At 43.7% G+C, this 23,172-nt stretch overlaps 1 protein-coding gene across 1 annotated transcript in view; it reads left to right on the forward strand.

Moving 5' to 3' along the window:
* LDHB (lactate dehydrogenase B) overlaps window positions 1-23,172 on the forward strand; it is a 63,689-nt gene that overhangs the window by 25,030 nt on the left and 15,487 nt on the right. The window contains exons 3-6 of the mRNA XM_038767632.1: window positions 4,619-4,736; window positions 9,644-9,817; window positions 15,670-15,843; window positions 21,565-21,682. Coding sequence (XP_038623560.1) covers window positions 4,619-4,736; window positions 9,644-9,817; window positions 15,670-15,843; window positions 21,565-21,682 — 584 coding nt within the window. The remainder of the gene's footprint in view (window positions 1-4,618; window positions 4,737-9,643; window positions 9,818-15,669; window positions 15,844-21,564; window positions 21,683-23,172) is intronic.

The raw sequence follows: 23,172 nt of genomic DNA on the forward strand, positions 1-23,172 counted from the left end.
GGGATTGGAACCCGTGACCTCGGACTCCAAAGCCCGGGCTGTTTTCACTGAGCCTTCTAGACTGTGAGCCCACTGTTGGGTAGGGACTGTCTCTATATGTTGCCAACTTGGACTTCCCAAGCGCTTAGTACAGTGCTCTGCACACAGTAAGCGCTCAATAAATACGATTGATTGATTGATTGATTGATCGACTGAGCCCCCTCCTTCTTCTCCCCCTCCTCATCAATCAATGGTGATTAGCCCATCCCCACCCCCACTCCTTACCTCCTTCCCCTCCCCACAGCACCTGTATATATGTATAGATGTTTGTACATATTTATTACTCTATTTATTTTACTTGTACATATCTATTCTATTTATTTTATTTTGTTAGTATGTTTGGTTTTGTTCTCTGTCTCCCCCTTCCAGCCCGTGAGCCCGCTGTTGGGTAGGGACCGTCTCTATCTGTTGCCAACTTGTACTTCCCAAGCGCTTAGTCCAGTGCTCCGCACACAGTAAGCGCTCAATAAATACGATTGAATGAATGAATGAATGAATAAATACGATTGATGGATTGATTGATTGAATGAATGAATAGTTGAATAAACAAAAAGGTTTTGACCTTGTGTTGGTGAAAGAGAGTGGAGAAGGGCGGAGAGCAGTTAGCCTGGTATTTATTAGGTGTTCACCCTTCACAAATCTTCAGCTACAAGATAAATAAACAGAAATGCAAAATGAACGAAATAACCAGAGAAACCCTCCCTTCCAAACTGGGATAATGGAGCCTCACCTCAAAACTCCAGAGCACCAGTCAATTATGTAATCAGCAATCATCAATTATGCCCCTTCTAGACTGTGAGCCCACTGTTGGGTAGGGACTGTCTCTATATGTTGCCAACTTGGACTTCCCAAGCGCTTAGTACAGTGCTCTGCACCCAGTAAGCGCTCAATAAATACGATTGATTGATTGATTGATTGATAATCCATGATGTAATCGGCAATCAGAGATAACAAAGAAGCTGGATCGAAGTTCTTGGAGGGAGAAACTGGATCAGGGTTCCAAATGGGAAACCTGCTTCAATCAATGATTGAATCAATGTGAATCAATTGATTGAATTGACTGATTGAATTGATTGAATCAATCAATCAGTGTGAATGAATAAATCAATCAGTCGTATTTATTGAGCGCTTACTGTGTGCAGAGCACTGGACTAAGCGCTTGGGAAGTCCAAGTTGGTAACATCTAGAGACGGTTCCTACCCAACAGCGGGCTCACAGTCTAGAAGGGGGAGACAGACAATAAAACCAAACATATTAACACAATAAAATAAATAGAATAAATATGTACAACTAAAATAAATGAATAAATACGTGGCTCAGTGGAAAGCGCCCGGGCTTGGGGGCCAGAGGTCGTGGGTTCTAATCCCGGCTCCGCCACTTGTCAGCTGGGTGACTTTGGGCAAGTCACTTCATTCATTCATTCATTCAATCGTATTTAATGAGCGCTTACTGTGTGCAGAGCACTATACTAAGCGCTTGGGAAGTCCAAATCGGCAACATCTAGAGACGGTCCCTGCCCAACAGCAGGCTCACAGTCTAGAAGGGGGAGACAGGGAACAAAACAAAACATATTAAAAAAATAAAATAAATAGAATAAATCTGTACAAATAAAAGAAATAAATAGAGTAATAAATATATACAAACATATATACATATATACAGGTGCTGTGGGGAGGGGACAGGTGGGATGGAGGGGGGAGGAGGGGGAGAGGAAGGGGGGGCTTCACTTCTCTGGGCCTCAGTTTCCTCATCTGGAAAATGGGGATCAAGACTGTGAGCTTCAAGTGGGACAACTTGATCACCATGTATCCATCCCAGTGCTTAAAACAGTGTTTGGCACATAATAATAATAATAATAATAATAATAATAACAATAATAATGGCATTTATTAAGCACTTACTATGTGAAAAGCATCATTAATAATAATATTATTAAATAGGGACCTACCTTATCCTTGAGAAGTCAGAGAAACTTTACCATCCCCCCCTATACCTCAGCTCTCAGACAAGGTGATGTCAGGGATAAAGCATTGTCCTGGGAGTCGGAAGGTCCTGGGTTCTAATCCCGGCTCCGCCACTTGTCTGCTGTGTGACCTTGGGAAAGTTGCTTCACTTCTCTGGGCCTCAGGGACCTCAGCTGGAAAATGGGGATGGACACTGTGAGCCCCAAGAGGGACAGGGACTGTGCCCAACTGTGAGCCCACTGTTGGGTAGGGACCGTCTCTATATGTTGCCAACTTGTACTTCCCAAGCGCTTAGTACAGTGCTCTGCACACAGTAAGCGCTCAATAAATACGATTGAATGAATGAAGGATTAGCTTTAATTCATTCATTCATTCAATCGTATTTATTGAGCGCTTACTGTGTGCAAAGCTTACTGCTGTACTAAGCGCTTGGGAAGTACAAGTTGGCAACAGATAGAGACGGTCCCTACCCAACAACCGGCTAACCACTCCAGTGCTTAGTACAGTGCCTGGCATGTAGTAAGCACTTAAAAATTAATAATAATGATGGTATTTGTTAAGTGCTTACTACATGCAAAGTACTGTTCTAAGCGCTGGGGAAGATAAAAGGTGATCAGGTTGTCCCACGTGGGGCTGCCAGTCTTCATCCCCATTTTCCAGATGAGGGAACTGAGGCCCAGAGAGGTTAAGTGACTTGCCCAAGGTCACACAGCTGACACTTGGCGGAGCCGGGATTAGAACCCAGGACCTTCTGACGCCCAGGCCTGGGCTCTATCCACTAGGCCATGCTGCCCCTCAATAATTATGCTATTTGTTAAGTGCTTACTATGTTCCAAGGAACTTTACTAAGCACTGGGATGAATATAGGCAAAGCAGGTTGAACACAGTCCCTGCCCCTCTCAGGGCTCACATTCTCAATCCCCATTTGTCAGATGGGAAGCAGCGTGGCTCAGTGGAAAGAGACCGGGATTGGGAGTCAGAGGTCATGGGTTCGAATCCCGGCTCTGCCACATAATAATAATAATAATGATGGCATTTATTAAGCGGTTACTATCTGCAAAGCACTGTTCTGAGCTCTGGAGAAGTTACAACCATCATCATCATCAATCGTATTTATTGAGCACTTACTGTGTGCAGAGCACTGTACTAAGCGCTTGGGAAGTACAATTTGGCAACATATAGAGACAGTCCCTACCTTGTAAGTTACAAGGTGATCAGGTTGTCCCACGGGCGGCTCACAGTCTTCATCCTCATTTTCCATGTCTGCTGTGTGACCTTGGGCAAGTCACTTAACTTCTCTGAGCCTCAGTTCCCTCATCTGGAAAATGGGGATGAAGACTGTGAGCCCCACGTGGGACAACCTGATCAATCAATCAATCAATCAATCGTATTTATTGAACGCTTACTGTGTGCAGAGCACTGTACTAAGCGCTTGGGAAGTCCAAGTTGGCAACACATAGAGACGGTCCCTACCCAACAATCAATCGATCCATCAATCAATCGTATTTATTGAGCGCTTACTGTGTGCAGAGCACTGTACTAAGCGCTGGGGAAGTACAAGTTGGCAACACATAGAGACAGTCCCTACCCAACAGTGGGCTCACAGTCTTAAAGGGGGAGACAGAGAACAAAATCCCCCCCAGCGCTTAGAACAGTGCTTTGCACATAGTAAGCGCTTAACAAATGCCATTATTACACTATTACATTGCATTAGATGAAGTCACTGAGGTCCAGAGAAGTGAAGCGACTTGCCCAAGGTCACACAGCAGACAAGTGGCGGAGCCGGGATTAGAACCCAGGACCTTCTGACGCCCAGGCCTGGGCTCTACCCACTATACGTTAGTTATACTGCACACAGTAAGCGCTCAATAAATACGATTGATTGATTGATTGATTGATTGATGGATGCGGGCGATTCATTTGTCTTCTATTCATTTGCACATATCTATTCTATTTATTTTATTTTGTTAAAATGTTTTGTTTTGTTGTCTGTCTCCCCCTTCTAAACTGTGAGCCCGCTGTTGGGTCGGGACCGTCTCTATATGTTGCCAACTTGGACTTCCCAAGCGCTTAGTCCAGTGCTCAGCACACAGTAAGCGCTCAATAAATACGATTGATTGATTGATCGATTGATTGTTGGGTAGTGACTGTCTCTATATGTTGCCAACCTGTGCTTCCCAAGCACTTAGTCCAGTGCTCTGCACACAGTAAGCGCTCAATAAATACGATTGATTGATGGATCGATTGATTGTTGGGTAGGGACCGTCTCTATGTGTTGCCAACTTGGACTTCCCAAGCTCTTAGTCCAGTGCTCTGCACACAGTAAGCGCTCAATAAATACGATTGATTGATCGATTGATTGTTGGGTAGGGACTGTCTCTATGTGTTGCCAACTTGGACTTCCCAAGCGCTTAGTCCAGTGCTCTGCACACAGTAAGCGCTCAATAAATACGATTGATTGATGGATCGATTGATTGTTGGGTAGGGGCCGTCTCTATGTGTTGCCAACTTGGACTTCCCAAGCGCTCAGTCCAGTGCTCTGCACACAGTAAGCGCTCAATAAATACAATTGATTGATTGATTGATTAATTGATTGATTGATTGATTGATTCTAGAGCCTCACGGACGAGCTCGCCCTCGTGGATGTGTTAGAAGACAAACTCAAAGGAGAAATGATGGATCTTCAACATGGCAGCTTATTCCTCCAGACGCCTAAGATTGTGGCTGACAAAGGTAACTTCCCTCCTCCCCGTCTCCGCTCCACAGTGATGTCAGCTCCTCTCTAAAAATCATAATAATAATGGTATTTGTCAAGCGCTTACTACATCTAATAATAACTAATAATAATAATAACAATAATGGCATTTGTTAAGCGCTTACTATGTGCAGAGCACTGTTCGGATACAACGTGATAATAATAATAATAATAATGGTATTTGTCAAGTGCTTACTACGACTAATAATAACTAATAATAATAATAACAATAATGGCATTTGTTAAGCGCTTACTATGTGCAGAGCACTGTTCGGATACAACGTGATAATAATAATAATGGTATTCGTCAAGCGCTTACTACAACTAATAATAACTAATAATAATAATAACAATAATGGCATTTGTTAAGTGCTTACTATGTGCAGAGCACTGTTCGGATACAACGTGATAATAATAATAATGGTATTTGTCAAGTGCTTACTACAACTAATAATAACTACTACTAATAATAACAATAATGGCATTTGTTAAGCGCTTACTATGTGCAGGGCACTGTTCGGATACAACGTGATAATAATAATAATGGTATTTGTCAAGTGCTTACTACGACTAATAATAACTAATAATAATAATAACAATAATGGCATTTGTTAAGCGCTTACTATGTGCAGAGCACTGTTCGGATACAACGTGATAATAATAATAATGGTATTTGTCAAGTGCTTACTACGACTAATAATAACTAATAATAATAATAACAATAATGGCATTTGTTAAGCGCTTACTATGTGCAGAGCACTGTTCGGATACAACGTGATAGTAATAATAATAATAATGGTATTTGTCAAGTGCTTACTACAACTAATAATAACTACTAATAATAATAACAATAATGGCATTTGTTAAGCGCTTACTATGTGCAGAGCACTGTTCAGATACAACGTGATAATAATAATAATAATGGTATTTGTCAAGTGCTTACTACAACTAATAATAACTAATAATAATAATAACAATAATGGCATTTGTTAAGCGCTTACTATGTGCAGAGCACTGTTTGGATACAACGTGATAGTAATAATAATAATAACGGTATTCGTCAAGTGCTTACTACAACTAATAATAACTACTACTAATAATAACAATAATGGCATTTGTTAAGCGCTTACTATGTGCAGAGCACTGTTCGGATACAACGTGATAATAATAATAATGGTATTTGTCAAGTGCTTACTACAACTAATAATAACTAATAATAATAATAACAATAATGGCATTTGTTAAGCGCCTACTATGTGCAGAGCACTGTTCGGATGCAACGTGATAGTAATAATAATAATAATGGTATTTGTCAAGTGCTTACTACAACTAATAATAACTAATAATAATAATAACAATAATGGCATTTGTTAAGCGCTTACTATGTGCAGGGCACTGTTCGGATACAACGTGATAATAATAATAATAATAATGGTATTTGTCAAGTGCTTACTACAACTAATAATAACTACTACTAATAATAACAATAATGGCATTTGTTAAGCGCTTACTATGTGCAGAGCACTGTTCGGATACAACATGATAGTAATAATAATAATAATGGTATTTGTCAAGTGCTTACTACAACTAATAATAACTAATAATAATAATAACAATAATGGCATTTGTTAAGTGCTTACTATGTGCAGAGCACTGTTCGGATACAACGTGATAATAATAATAATAATAATGGTATTTGTCAAGTGCTTACTACAACTAATAATAACTAATAATAATAATAATAGCAATAATGGCATTTGTTAAGCGCTTACTATGTGCAGAGCACTGTTCGGATACAACGTGATAGTAATAATAATAATAATGGTATTTGTCAAGTGCTTACTACAACTAATAATAACTACTACTAATAATAACAATAATGGCATTTGTTAAGCGCTTACTATGTGCAGAGCACTGTTCGGATACAACGTGATAATAATAATAGTGGTATTTGTCAAGTGCTTAATACAACTAATGATAACTAATAATAATAATAACAATAATGGCATTTGTTAAGCGCTTACTATGTGCAGGGCACTGTTCGGATACAGCGTGATAATAATAATAATAATAATGGTATTTGTCAAGTGCTTACTACAACTAATAATAACTACTAATAATAATAACAATAATGGCATTTGTTAAGCGCTTACTATGTGCAGGGCACTGTTCGGATACAACGTGATAGTAATAATAATAATAATGGTATTTGTCAAGTGCTTACTACAACTAATAATAACTAATAATAATAATAACAATAATGGCATTTGTTAAGCGCTTACTATGTGCAGAGCACTGTTCGGATACAACGTGATAATAATAATAATAATAATGATGGCATGTTTAGACTGTGAGCCCACTGTTGGGTAGGGACTGTGTCTATATGTTGCCAACTTGTATTTCCCAAGCGCTTAGTCCAGTGCTCTGCACACAGTAAGCGCTCAATAAATACGATTCATGATGATTTGTTAAGCACTTACTATGTGCAAAGCACTGTTCTAGGCGCTGGGGGGGGGATACAATGTGATCAGGTTGTCCCACAGGGGGCTCACAGTCTTAATCCCCATTTTACAGATGAGGGAACTGAGGCTCAGAGAAGTGAAGTGACTTGCCCAAGGTCACACAGCAGACATGTGGCGGAGCCGGGATTCAAACCCATGACCTCTGACTCCAAAGCCCGTGCTCTTTCCACTGAGCCACACTTCTACTACTACTAATAATAATGGCATTTATTAAGTATATAAAGTATATTAAGTATATATTTATTAAGCATAATTATTTATTATAATTATGGCAATTATTTATTGGAGAAGCAGCGTGGCTCAGTGGAAAGAGCCTGGGCTTCGGAGTCAGAGGTCATGGGTTTAAATCCCGGCTCCACCACTTGTCAGCTGTGTGATTTTGGGCAAGTCACTTGACTTCTCTGTGCCTCAGTTACCTCCTCTGTAAAATGGGGATTAAGTTTGTGAGCCCCACATGGGACAACTTGAGTACCTTGTGTCTACCCCAGCACTTAGAACAGTGCTTGGCACATAGTAAGCGCTTAATAAATGCCATTAAAAAAAAGTGCTTACTACGTGCCAAGCACTGTTCTAAGCGCTGGAGGGATACAAGGTGAACAGGTTGTCCCACGTGGGGCTCACAGTCTTCATCCCCATTTTACAGATGAGGGAACTGAGGCCCAGAGAGGTGAAGTGACTTTCCCAAAGTCACAAAGCTGACAAGTGACAGAGCCACGATTAGAACCCATGACCTCTGACTCCCAAGCTCGGGCTCTTTCCACTGAGCCACACTGCTTCTCTTATGTGCCAAGCACTGTTGTAAGTGCCCCCAGTAGATACAAGGTAATCAGTTTGTCCCACTTGGGGTTCACAGTCTTCATCCCCATTTTCCAGATGAGGGAACTGAGGCCCAGAGAAGTTAAGTGACTTGCCCAAGGTCACCCAGCTGACAAGTGGCGGAGCCGGGATTTGAACTCATGACCTCTGATTCCAAAGCCTAGGCTTTTTCCACTAACATATATATGTATGGATCTCTTGATGGGTAAAGATGGATCTATTCATTCAACCGTTTTTATTGAGCGCTTACTCTGTGCAGAGCACTGTACTAAGCGCTTGATGGATATGTATGGCTATATGCTATCTCTTAATGTATATATCTAAAGATATAGATGTATAATAAGGATAATAATGATAGTATTTCATTCATGCATTCATTCAATCATATTTATTGAGCGCTTACTGTGTGCAAAGCACTGTACTAAGCTTTTGGGAAGTACTTGTTAAGCGCTTACTATGTGCCAAGCACTGTGCTAAGCGCTGGGGTAGATTCAAGGTGAACAGGTTGTCCCACTTGAGGCTCACAGTCTCAATCCCCATTTTACAGAGGAGGTTACTGAGGCCCGGAAAAGTTAGGTGACTTGCCTAAGGTCACACAGCAGACAAGTGGCAGAGGTGGGATTAGAACCCACAACCTCTGACCCCTGAGCCCTGGCTCTTGCCACTAGGTCATGCCATAAACATATATCTATCTATAGATAGTATCTATCTATCTATATCTATCTATATCTATCGATCTATCGATCTATCTATCTAGATCGATAGATCGATAGATCGAGATAGAGATAGATAGATAGATAGATAGATAGATAGATAGATAGATAGATAGATAGATGGATAGATGGATGGATGGATGGATGGATGGATGGATGGATGGATGGATAGATCGATCGATCGATGGATGGATGGATGGATGGATGGATGGATGGATAGATAGACAGATAGATAGATCGATAGATCGATAGATAGATAGATAGATAGATAGATAGATAGATAGATAGATAGATAGATCATATATAGCGTGTCTCAGTGGAAAAAGCCCGGGCTTTGGAGTCAGAGGTCATGGGTTCAAATCCCGGCTCTGCCAACTGTCAGATGTGTGACTTTGGGCAAGTCACTTCTCTTCTCTGGGCCTCAGTTCCCTCATCTGGAAAATGGGGGTGAAGACTGTGAGCCCCACGGGGGACAACCTGATCACTTTGTATCCCCCCCAGCACTTAGAACGGTGCTTTGCACATATAGTAAGGGCTTAACAAATACCATCATTATTATTATATATGTATATAGATATAGATATCATCATCATCAATCGTATTTATTGAGCGCTTACTGTGTGCGGAGCACTGTACCAAGTGCTTGGGAAGTACAAGTTGGCAACATATGTATATAGATAGATAGATAGATAGATAGATAGATAGATAGATAAGAGAGCTGTAGACTGGATATCTGGATCTACTGATGGATGTGTCATTCCTCTCCATCCCTTTTCCATCTCTCTCCATCCGTCCATCCGTCCGTCCGTCCGTCCTTCCGCCTCTGGGCCGCAGATTACTCGGTGACGGCCAATTCGAAGATTGTGGTGGTGACGGCGGGCGTCCGGCAGCAGGAGGGGGAGAGCCGCCTCAACCTCGTCCAGAGGAACGTCAACGTCTTCAAATTCATCGTCCCCCAGATCGTCAAGCACAGCCCCGACTGCATCATCATCGTCGTTTCCAACCCAGGTCCGGAGCCGGTCCCTGCCCAACAGCGGGCTCACGGTCTAGAAGGGGGAGACGGATGACAAAATAATAATAATAATAATAATGATGGCATTTGTTAAGCGCTTACTATATGCCGAGCACTGTTCTAAGCGCTGGGGGGAGATATAAGGTGATCAAGTTGTCCCACATGGGGCTCACAGTCTTAATCCCCATTTTACAGATGAGGTAACTGAGGCTCAGAGAAGTTAAGTGACTTGCCCAAGGTCACGCAGCAGACGTGGAGGATCTGGGAAACAAAACAAAACATACGGACAGGTGTCAAGTCTTCTAGACTGTGAGCCCACTGTTGGGTAGGGACCGTCTCTATATGTTGCCAACTTGGACTTCCCAAGCGCTTAGTACAGTGCTCTGCACACAGGAAGCGCTCAATAAATACGATTGAATGAATGAATGAAGTCATCAGAACAAATAGAATTAAAGCTAGGTAATAATGATGATAGCATTTATTAAGTGCTTACTATGTGCAAAGCACTGTTCTAAGCGCTGGGGAGGTTATAAGGTGATCAGGTTGTCCCACTGAGGGGGCTCACAGTCTTAACCCCATTTTACAGATGAGGTAACTGAGGCACGGAGAAGTTGTGACTTGCCCAAAGTCACACAGCTGACAATGGGTGGAGCTGGGATTTGAACCCATGACCTCTGACTCCAAAGCCTGGGCTCTTTCCCCTGAGCCACACTGCTTCTCCACGCACATCATTAACAAAATAAATAGAATAGTAAATACATACCGGTAAATTAAATAGAGTAATAAATCTGTACTAACATAAATACAGGTGCTGTGGGGAGGGGAAGGAGGTTGGGCGGGGGGGGATGGGGAGAAGGAGAGGAGAAAGGGGGCTGAGTGTGGGAAGGCCTCCTGGAGGAGGTGAGCTCTCAGTAGGGCTTTGAAGGGAAGAAGAGAAATAATTTGGCGGATGCGCGGAAGGAGGGAATTCCGGGCCCAGGGGAGGACGTGGGCCGGGGGTTGATGGCGGGATGGGTGAGAAGGAGGCCCAGGGAGGAGGTGAGCGGCCGCAGAGGAGCGGAGGGTGCGGGCTGCGATGGAGAAGGACAGAAGGGAGGGGAGGGAGGAGAGGGCGAGGTGATGGATGGACAGCCTGGAAGCCCAGGGTGAGGAGTTTTTGCTTGATGTGAAGTTTGACAGGCAGCCACTTACTGGGGGCAGGCCGCTGGCCTAAACGCTTGGAAAGTACAATTCATTCAGTCAATCAATCAATCAATCAATCAATCAATCGTATTTACTGAGCGCTGTACTCAATAATAATAATAATAATAATTGGCATTTATTAAGCACTTACTATGTGCAAAGCACTGTTCTAAGCGCTGGGGAGGATACAGGGTGATCAGGTTGTCCCACGTGGGGCTAACAGTCTTAATCCCCATTTTACAAATGAGGTAACTGAGGCCCAGAGAAGTTAAGTGACTTGCCCAGGATCACACAGCAGACATGTGGCGGAGTAGGGATTCGAACCCATGACCTCTGACTCCAAAGCCCGGGCTCTTTCCACTGAGCCACGCTGCTTCTCTGCACTCAACACTTAGGAAGCCCAAGTTGGCAACATCTAGAGACGGTCCCTACCCAACAGTGGGCTCACAATCTAGAAGGGGGAAACAGAGAGCAAAACCAAACATATTGACCAAATAAAATAAATAGGATAGATATGTACAAGTAAAATAAATAAATAAATAGAGTAATAAATATGTACAAACATATATACATATATACAGGTGCTGTGGGGAAGGGAAGGAGGTAAGATGGGGGGAATGGAGAGGGGGACGAGGGGGAGAGGAAGGAGGGGGCTCAGTGTGGGAAGGCCTCCTGGAGGAGGTGAGCTCTCAGTAGGGCCTTGAATGGAGGAAGAGAGCTCAGTCATATTTATTGAGCACTTCGTGGGTGCAGAGCGCTGGACTAAGCTCTTGGAAAGTACAATTGGGCAACAAAGAGAGGCAATCCCTGCCCGCAACGGGCTCACAGTCTAGAAGGGGCTGGCTTCGGCTCTCTTCACCTTCCCTCCCCCGGCCCGTGGACTGTCAATTAATAATAATAATAATAATAATCAATGGGGTATTTGTTAAGCACTTTCATTCATTACATTCATTCATTCTCACGCTGGAGAATCAGCATGGCTCAGTGGAAAGAGCCCGGGCTTTGGAGTCAGAGGTCATGGGTTCAAATCCCACCTCTGCCAATTGTCAGCTGGGTGACTTTGGGCAAGTCACTTCACCTCTCCAGGCCTCAGTTCCCTCATCTGTAAAATGGGGATGGAGACTGTGAGCCACATGTGGGACAACCTGATCACCTAGTAACCTGAACGGTGTTTTGCACATAGTAAGCACTTAATAAATGCCATCGTTATTATTATTCATTCATTCATTCATTCAGTCGTCTTTATTGAGCACTTACCGTGTGCAGAGCACTGTACTAAGCGCTGGGGAAGTACAAATCGGCAACATATAGAGATGGTCCCTACCCAACAAAGGGCTTGCAGTCTAGAAGGGGGAGACAGGCAACAGAACAAAACAAGTAGACAGGTGTCAATACCATCAGAATAAATAGAATTATAGCTATATGCACATCATTAATAAAATAGAATAGTAAATATGTACAAATAAAATAGAGTAATAAATATGTACAAATATATACAAGCACTTAGTATGTAATAATAATAATAACAACGTTGGTATTTGTTCAGCGCTTACTACGTGCCAAGCACTGTTCTAAGTGTTGGGGGGATACAAGGTCATCAGGTTGTACCACGGGGGGCTCTCAGTCTCCATCCCCATTTTGCAGATGAGGGAACTGAGGCCCAGAGAAGTGAAATGACTTGCCCAAAGTCACACAGCAGACATGATAACAGATACACTCCCTTATCTGGAAAATGGGGATGAAGACTGTGAGCCCGCTGTGGTACAGGGACAATGTCCAAACCCATTTGCTTGTACTCATTTAGTGGTATTTATTGAGCTCCTACTGTGTGCAAAGCACTGTACTAAGCACTTGGGAGAGTCCAGTAGAACAAAAAACAGATACAATCCCTGCCCACAGCAAGTTTGCAGTCTAGAGATGAGTATCCAGTCTAGTGTCTGTTAATGCAGAGCGGAGATCCACCCCAGTGTTTAGTCTAAGGCCTGGTACATAGTAAACTCTTAATTTACTGCAGGGGGGAACCCCAGGCCTGGGAGTCAGAAGGTTATGGGTTCTAATTCTGCCTCCACCACTTGACTGCTGCGTGACCTTGGACAAGTCATTTCACTTCCCTGGGCCTCAGTTCCCTCATTGGTAAAATGGGGATGGAGGCAGTGAGCCCCACGTGGGACAGGGACTGGGTCCAACCTGATTTGCTTGGTTCCACCCCAGTGTCTGGCATATCATAAGCACTTAAATACCACAATTATTTATTATTATTATTATTATTATTATTATTATTATTATTATTATCAAATACCATCATCATTAAATGGGGAGGACCAGAATCCCAGGGGCTGGGTGGAGGCCCCCCAGGTTGACCCATGTCAACCACGGAGAAGCAGCGTGGCTCAGTGGAAAGAGCCCGGGCTTTGGAGTCAGAGGTCATGGGTTCAAATCCCAGCTCCGCCAATTCAATCAATCAATCAATCGTATTTATTGAGCGCTTACTGTGTGCAGAGCACTGTACTAAACACTTGGGAAGTACAAGTTGGCAACGTATAGAGACGGTCCCTACCCAACAGTGGCCTCACAGTCTAGAAGGGGGAGACAGAGAACAAAACAAAACATATTAACAAAATAAAATAAATAGAATAGTCAATAAAATAAAATAAATAAACAATAATAATAATAATATAATAATAATAAATAATAAAATAGCCAATTGTCAGCTGTGTAACCTTGGGCAAGTCACATAGCTTCTCTGTGCCTCAGTTACCTCATCTGTCAAATGGGGATGAAGACTGTGAGCCCCACATGGGACAATCTGATCACCTTGTATCCCCCCCCCCCGCCCCCCGATGCTTAGAACAGTACTTTGCACAAAGTAAGTGCTTAACAAATGCCATTATATTATTATTATTATTATTATTATTATTATTATTATTATTATTATTATTATTATTATTATTATTATCTGTGCCTCAGTTCCTCATCTCTAAAATGGAGATGAAAACTGAGCCCCTCGTGGGACAATCTGATCACCTTGTATCCCCCGCACTGATGCTTAGAACAGTACTTTGCACATAGTAAGCACTTAACAAATGCCATTATTATTATTCTTCTCTGTGCCTCAGTTCCTCATCTGTAAAATGGAGATGAAAACTGAGCCCCTCGTGGGACAATCTGATGACCTTGTATTCCCCCGGTGCTTAGAACAGTACTTCGCGTTCATTCAGTCGTATTTATTGAGCGCTTACTGTGTGCAGAGCACTGTACTAAGCGCTTGGGAAGTACAAGTTGGCAACATCTAGAGACGGTCCCTACCCAACAATGGGCTCACAAGTAAGCGATTAACAAATGCCATTAGTAGTAGTAGTAGTAGTAGTAGTAGTAGTAGTAAGGATGACACGCAAATTCGTGAAGCGTTTCATATTTTTCTATTTATTCATTTATTTATTATCTATTCTATTTATTTTATTTTGTTAGTATGCTTGGTTTTGTTCTTTGTCTCCCCCTTCTAGACTGTGAGCCCACTGTTGGGTAGGGACCGTCTCTATACGTTGCCAGCTTGTACTTCCCAAGCGCTTAGTCCAGTGCTCTGCACACAGTAAGTGCTCAATAAATATGATTGATTGATTGATTGATAGTAGTAGTAGTAGTAGTAGTAGTAGTAGTAGTAGTAGTAGTAGTAGTAGTAGTAATAATAATGGCATTTATTAAGTGCTTACTATGTGCAAAGCACTGTTCTAAGCGCTGGGGATGTTACAAGGTGATCAGGTTGTCCCACGTGGGGCTCACAGTCTCAATCCCCATTTTACAGATGAGCTAACTGAGGCCCAGAGAAGTTAAGTGACGTGCCCAAAGTCACCCAGCTGACAATTGGCAGAGCCAGGGTTTGAACCCATGCCCTCTGACTCCAAAGCCCATGCTATTCTCCACTGAGCCATGCTGCTTCTCAGTACTAGTAGTAGTAGTAGTAGTAGTAGTAGTAGTAGTAGTAGTAGTGGTAGTAGTACAGTAGCAGTACAGTGCTCCGCACACAGTAAGCGCTCAATAAATATGATTGATGATGATAGTAGTAGTAGTAGTACCAATAGTAGTAGTAGTAGTAGTACAGTAGTACTACTGTAGCAGTAGCAGTACAGTGCTCCGCACACAGTAAGCGCTCAATAAATATGATTGATGATGATAGTAGTAGTAGTAGTACCAATAGTAGTAGTAGTAGTAGTACAGTAGTAGTACAGTGCTCTGCACACAGTAAGCGCTCAATAAATACAATTGTTGATGATAGTAGTAGTAGTAGTAGTACCAATAGTAGTAGTAGTAGTAGTAGTACAGTAGTAGTACAGTGCTCTGCACACAGTAAGCGCTCAATAAATACGATTGATGATGATAGTAGTAGTAGTAGTACCAATAGTAGTAGTAGTAGTAGTAGTACAGTAGTAGTACAGTGCTCTGCACACAGTAAGCTCTCAATAAATACGATTGATGATGATAGTAGTAGTAGTAGTAGTGCCAATAGTAGTAGTAGTAGTAGTAGTACAGTAGTAGTACAATGCTCTGCACACAGTAAGCGCTCAATAAATACGATTGATGATGATAGTAGTAGTAGTAGTAGTAGTAGTAGTAGTAGTAGTAGTAGTAGTAGTAGTAGTATTAATGATGTCCTGGTTTCCTTTGGCAGTGGACATCTTGACGTACGTGACATGGAAGCTGAGCGGTCTGCCCAAGCATCGGGTCATCGGGAGCGGCTGCAATCTGGATTCCGCCCGTTTCCGCTACCTGATGTCCGAGAAGCTGGGCGTCCATCCCAGCAGCTGCCACGGCTGGATCCTCGGGGAGCACGGAGACTCCAGCGGTAAAGGCCCGGCTTGCTTTTCACTGGTTTTCCCTAGTAATAATCATGATCATCATCAATCATATTTATTGAGCACTTACTGTGTGCAGAGCACCGTACTAAGCGCTTGGGAAGTCCAAGTTGGCAACATATGTGATGCGCTTAGAACAGTGCTTGGCAGCGTGGCTCAGTGGAAAGAGCCCGGGCTTCGGAGTCAGAGGTCATGGGTTCAAATCCCAGCTCTGCCGACTGTCAGCTGTGTGACTTTGGGCAAGTCACTTAACTTCTCTGGGCCTCAGTTACCTCGTCTATAAAATGGGGATGAAGACTGTGAGCCCCCCATGGGACAACCTGATCACCTTGTAACCTCCCCAGCGCTTAGAACAGTGCTTTGCACATAGTAAGCGCTTAACAAATACCATCATTGTTATTATTATTGGCACATAGTAAGCGCTTAATGAATACCATCATGATGGTATTAACAAATGCCATTATTATTATTATTATTCTCTGTGCCTCAGTTCCTCATGTATAAAATGGAGATGAAAACTGAGCCCCACGTGGGACAATCTGATTACCTTGTAGTCCCCTGGTGCTTAGAACAGTACTTTGCATTCATTCAGTCGTATTTATTGAGCGCTTACTGTGTGCAGAGCACTGATTGCCTTGTATTCCCCTGGTGCTTAGAACAGTACTTTACTATGTATCAAGCGGTAATAATAATAATAATGATGGTATTTGTTAAGCACTTACTATGTGCCAAGCAGTAATAATAATAATGGTATTTGTTAAGCACTTACTATGTGCCAAGCGGTAATAATAATAATAATAATGATGGTATTTGTTAAGCGGTAATAATAATTCATTCATTCATTCAGTCATGTTTATTGAGCACTTACTGTGTGCAGAGCACTGTACTAAGCACTTGGGAAGTCCAAGTTGGCAACATATAGAGACGGTCCCTACCCAACAATGGGCTCACAAGTAAGTGATTAATCACCATCACCTTGTATCCCTTGTATCCTTGATTAATTACCATCATGATGGTATTCATTAAGCACTTACTATGTGCCAAGCACTGTTCTAAGCGTTGGAGCCCTGTTCTAATACGAATCACAATAACAGGTGTGGCATCGTTGATATGAACGTGAGCCCGTTGTTGAATAGGGACCGTCTCTATATAATGATGGAATTCATTAAGCACTTACTATGTGCAAAGCACTGTTCTAAGCGCTGGGGAGGTTACAAGGTGATCAGGTTGTCCCACAGGACGCTTACAGTCTTCATCCCCATTTTACAGATGAGGGAACTGAGGCCCAGAAAAGTGAAGTGAATTGCCCAAAGTCACACAGCTGACAGTTGGCAGAGCCGGGATTCGAACCCATGACCTCTGGCTCCTAAGCCCACACTCTTTCCACTGAGCTATGCTGCTTCTCTATACGTTGCTGATTTGTACTTCCCAAGCACTAAGTACAGTGCTCTGCATACAGTAAGCGCTCAGTAAATATGGCTGAATGAATGAATGAATAGTAATTAATAATCATTAATATTAATTAATAATCAGTGGAAAGAGCCTGGGCTTGGAAGTCAGAGGTAGTGGGATTCTAATCCCAGCTTCGCCACTTGTCAGCTGTGTGACTTTGGGCAAGACGCTTCACTTCTCTGGGACTCAGTTATGTCATCAGTTATGCCCAGAGAAGTGAAGTGACATGCCCAAAGTCACACTTTGAGACTTTGTCACACTTTGAGTCCCCTTTGAGATTTGGGTCACATTCTCAGGGTCAGAAGGTGCTTGGATTTTGTGAACTTTAACCCTGCAGTTGATGTTTAGTACAACACTTAGAACAGTGCTTTGCACATAGTAAGCGCTTAACAAATACCACCATCATTATTATTACAACGCCTGGCACATACCACGAGAAGCAGCGTGGCTCAGTGGAAAGAGCACAGGCTTTGGAGTCAGAGGTCATGGGTTCAAATCCCGGCTCCTCTGTCAGCTGTGTGACTTTGGGCAAGTCACTTCACTTCTTTGTGCCTCAGTTCCCTCACCTGTAAAATGGGGATTAAGACTGTGAGCCCCCCCCAGGACAACCTGATCACCTTGTAATGATGGTATTTGTTAAGCGCTTACTATGTTCTAAGCACTGGGGTAGATACAAAGTAATCAGGTTGTCCCACGTGGGGCTCACAGTCTTCATCCCCATTTTACAGATGAGGGAACTGGGGCCCAGAGAAGTGAAGTGACTTGCCCAAAGTCACACAGCTGACAATGGGCAGAGCCGGGATTTGAACCCCTGACCTCTGACTCCAAAGCCTGGGCTCTTTCCACTGAGCCACGCTGCTTCTCAACCTCCCCAGTGCTTGAAACAGTGCTTTGCACATAGTAAGCGCTTAACAAATACCATCATTATTACTGTGAGCCCACTGTGGGGTAGAGACCGTCTCTATATGTTGCCAACTTGGACTTCCCAAGCGTTTAGTACAGTGTTCTTCACACAGTAAGCACTCAATAAATACGATTGAATGAATGAATGCTCTGCACACAGTAAGTGCTCAATAAATACGATTGAATGAATGAATGTGCTACCCCAGCTCTCAGAACGGTGCTTGTCACATAGTAAGCGCTTAATTCATTCATTCATTCATTCAATCGTATTTATTGAGCGCTTACTGTGTGCAGAGCACTTCACTAAGCACTTGGGAAGTCCGAGTTGGCAACTTATAGAGACGGTCCCTACCCAACAGCGGGCTCACGGTCTAGAAGGGGGAGACAGACAACAAAACAAAACATATTAACAAAATAAAATAAATAGAATAAATATGTACAAATAAAATAAATAGAGTAATAAATCTGTACAAACATATATACATATATACAGGTGCTGTGGGGAGGGGAAGGAGGAGCAGAGGAAGGAGGGGGGCTCAGTCACTTATCATTATTAATCAGAACCAGTTCCAATCCAACACAGGCAGAAATCTTATCCCCATTTTACAGAAGAGGAAAGCGAGTCCCTGCAAGATGAAGTGATTTGCCCAGCGTCACATAGCCCTAGCCCACGTCCTGCTGCTGGCCTGGAATGCCCTCCCTCCTCAAATAATAATAATAATAATGATGGCATTTGTTAAGCGCTTACTATGTGCAAAGCACTGTTCTAAGCGCTGGGGGGGATACAACGTGATCAGGTTGTCCCACGTGGGGCTCACAGTCAATCCCCATTTGACAGATGAGGTCACTGAGGCTCAGAGAAGTGATGTGACTTGCCCAAGGTCACACAGCAGACATGTGGCAGAGCTAGGATTCGAACCCATGACCTCTGACTCCAAAGCCCGGGCTCTTTCCACTGAGCCACGCTGCTTCTCAGCCACAGACAATTCCTCTCCTCCCGTTTCAAAGCCTGAAGGCCCATCTCCTCCTCCGGGAAGCCTTCCCTGACTGCGCCCTCCTTTCCTCTTCTCCCGCTCCCTTCCGCGTCCCCCTGACTCGCTCCCTTTCTTCATCCCCCCTCCCAGCCCCTCACCGCTTATGTCCACATCTCTCATTTATCGATTTGTATTGATGCTGATTGATTGTATTGATTAGAGAAGCAGCGTGGCTCAGTGGAAAGAGCCCGGGCTTGGGAGTCAGAGGTCCTGGGTTCAAATCCCGGCTCCGCCAACTGTCAGCTGGGTGATTTGGGGCAAGTCACTTCACTTCTCTGGGCCTCAGTTCCCTCATCTGGAAAATGGGGATTAAGATTGTGAGCCCCCCATGGGACAACCTGATCGCCTTGTATCCCCCCCAGCGCTTAGAACAGTGCTTTGCACATAGTAAGCGCTTAACAAATACCATCATCATCATCATCATGTCTGTCTCCTGCCGCCCTAGACCGTGAGCTCGTTGTGGGCAGGGAATTGTTGTATCGTCCTCTCCCAGGCACTTACTACAGTGCTCCTCACATGGTAAGCGCTCAATAAACAATAAATTGAGAAGTAGCGTGGCTCAGTGGAAAGAGCCTGGGCTTTGGAGCCAGAGGTCCTGGGTTCAAATCCCAGCTCCGCCAATTGTGAGCTGTGTGACTTTGGGCAAGTCGCTTCACTTCTCTGGGCCTCAGTTACCTCATCTGGAAAATGGGGATGAAGACTGTGAGCCTCCCGTGGGACAACCTGGTCACCTTGTAACCTCCCCAGCGCTTAGAACAGTGCTTGGCACATAGTAAGTGCTTAACAAATACCATCAAGCGTGGCTCAATGGGAAGAGCACGGGCTTGGGAGTGAGAGATCATGGGTTCAAATCCCAGCTCTGCCAATTAGCTGTGTGACTTTGGGCAAGTCACTTGACTTCTCTGTGCCTCAGTTACCTCATCTGTAAAATGGGGATTGAGACTGTGAGCCCCATGTGGGACAACCTGATCACCCTGTAACCTTCCCAGTGCTTAGAACAGTGCTTTGCACATAGTAAACACTTAATAAATGCTATCATAAATGATCATCTTCTATCCTCCCCAGCACTTAGAACAGTGCTTTGCACATAGTAAGTGCTTAACAAATGCCATCATTATTATTATTATTATTACTATTATTATTATCACCATCATCATCATCATTGTCATCAATAAACACGATTGAATGATTGAAAATGGCAGTGCTGGGATCGATCAGAACCCAGAGGTCTGGTCTCCCGGGCTCAGGGTCCATCCACTATAGTGCTCTGCATGCAGTAAGCGCTCAATAAGTACAAATGAATAAAGCCAGTAATAATAATCAAAATAATGATGGCATTTATTAAGCTCTTACTATGTGCAAAGCACTGTTCTAAGCGCTGGGGAGGTTACAAGGTGATCAAGTTGTCCCACGGGAGGCTCACAGTCTTAATCTCCATTTTACAGATGAGGGAACTGAGGCCCGAACCAATTGTCAGCTGTGTGACTTTGGGCAAGTCACTTAACTTCTCTGTGCCTCAGCTACCTCATCTAATAATAATAATCATAATAATAATGGCATTTATTAAGCGCTTTCTATGTGCAAAGCACTGTTCTAAGCGCTGGGAAGGTTACAAGGTGATCAGGTCGTCTCATGGGGGGCTCACAGTCTTAATCCCCATTTTCCAGATGAGGCAACTGAGGCACAGAGACGTTAAGTGACTTGCCCAAAGTCACACAGCTGACATCTGTAGAATGGGGATTGACTGCCTGTGGGACAACCCGGTCACTATGTATCTCCGCCAGCGCTTAGAACAGTGCTTTGCACATAGTAAGTGCTTAATAAATGCCATCATTATTATTATTCCTATTATCAAGTGACTTGCCCAGAGTCACACAGCTGACAATCAATCAATCAATCAATCGCATTTATTGAGCGCTTACTGTGTGCAGAGCACTGTACTAAGTGCTTGGGAAGTCCAAGTCAATCAATCGTATTTATTGAGCGCTTACTGTGTGCAGAGCACTGTACTAAATCGGCAACAGATAGAGACGGTCCCTACCCAACGCCGGGCTCACAGTCTAGAAGGGGGAGACAGAGAACAAAACCAAACACATTCACAAAATAAAATAAATAGAATAGACATGTACAAGTGAAATAATTTGGCAGAGCCGGGATTTGAACCCATGACCTCTGACTCCAAAGCCTGGGCTCTTTCCACTGAGCCACGCTGCTTCTCTGAGAGGGAGCAGAGTGGGCGGGAAGGTGGGATGGCAGGGGGAAGAGGGACTCAGTGCCTCCCAAACTCACGCCAACTTGTTGGATATTTTCCCCCCGTGTCAGTGGCTGTGTGGAGTGGTGTGAACGTCGCCGGGGTTTCCCTCCAGGAGCTGAATCCCGCCATGGGGGCTGAAGGAGACGACGAGAACTGGAAGGAGGTCCATAAAATGGTGGTCGAAAGGTCGGTGCCGTTGGGGCGTCAAGGCCCCGGGAAGACCCTTGAGTGGGAGGAGGAGGAAAAAGAAGAATTGAAAAAGGCATAATCATAATAACGATGGCGTTTGTTAGGCGCTTACTACGTGCCAAGCACTGTCCTAAGCGCTGGGGGAGATACAAGGTCATCAGGTTGTCCCACGTGGGGCTCACAGGGTTTGTTCTCTGTCTCCCTCTTCTAGACTGTGAGCCCACTGTTAGGGTAGGGACCGTCTCTAGATCAATCAATATCAATCAATCAATCAATCGTATTTATTGAGCGCTTACTATGTGCAGAGCACTGTACTAAGCGCTTGGGAAGTACAAATTGGCAATACATAGAGACAGTCCCTACTCAACAGTGGGCTCACAGTCTAAAAGGGGGAGACAGAGAACAGAACCAAACATACCAACAAAATAAAATAAATAGGATAGAAATGTACAAGCAAAAGAAATAAATAAATAGAGTAATAAATATGTACAACCATATATCCATATATACAGGTGCTGTGGGGAAGGGAAGGAGGTAAGATGGGGGGATGGAGAGGGGGACGAGGAGGAGAGGAAGCTCTTGGGAAGTACATTATTGGCAACAATAGATAGATAACAAACAATAGATGTTGCCAACTTGTACTTCCCAAGCGCTTAGTACAGTGCTCTGCACACAGGAAGCGCTCCATAAATACGATTGATTGATTGATTCATCCCCGTTTGACAGGTGAGGCAACCGAGGCCCAGAGAAGTGAAGCGGCTTGCCCAAGGTCACAGTCCCTTCTAGGCTGCTGCTTCTAGAGCCCGGGCTTTGGAGTCAGAGATTGTGGGTTCAAATCCCGGCTCCGCCAACTGTCAGCTGTGTGACTTTGGGCAAGTCACTTCACTTCTCTGGGCCTCAGTGGCCTCATCTGGAAAATGGGGATTAAGACTGTGAGCCCCCCCATGGGACAATCTGATCATCTTGTAACCTCTCCAGCGCTTAGAACAGTGCTTTGCACATAGTAAGTGCTTAATAAATGCCATCATTATTATTATTATTATTATTAGACTGAGGTCACTGTTGGGTAGGGACCGTCTCTACATGTTGCCGACTTGTACTTCCCAAGCGCTTAGTCCAGTGCTCTGCACACAGTAAGCGCTCAATAAATACGATTGAATGAATGAATGAATGAACACAGCAGATGAGTAGAGGAGCCGGGATTAGAACCCACGTCCTCTGACTCCAAGACTCGGTCTGTGGCCACTGAGCCACCTTGCTTTGATAATAATAATAATGATGGCATTTATTAAGCGCTTACTATGTGCCAAGCACTGTTCTAAGCACTGGGGAGGTTACAAGGTGATCAGGTTGTCCCATGGGGGGCTCACAGTCTTCATCCCCGTTTTCCAGATGAGGGAACTGAGGCCCAGAGAAGTGAAGTGACTGGCCCAAAGTCACACAGCTGACAGTTGGCAGAGCCAGGATTTGAACCCACAACCTCTGAC

Source organism: Tachyglossus aculeatus, chromosome 2, assembly GCF_015852505.1.
Source record: "Tachyglossus aculeatus isolate mTacAcu1 chromosome 2, mTacAcu1.pri, whole genome shotgun sequence".
In the NCBI taxonomy this organism is placed as follows: domain Eukaryota; kingdom Metazoa; phylum Chordata; class Mammalia; order Monotremata; family Tachyglossidae; genus Tachyglossus; species Tachyglossus aculeatus.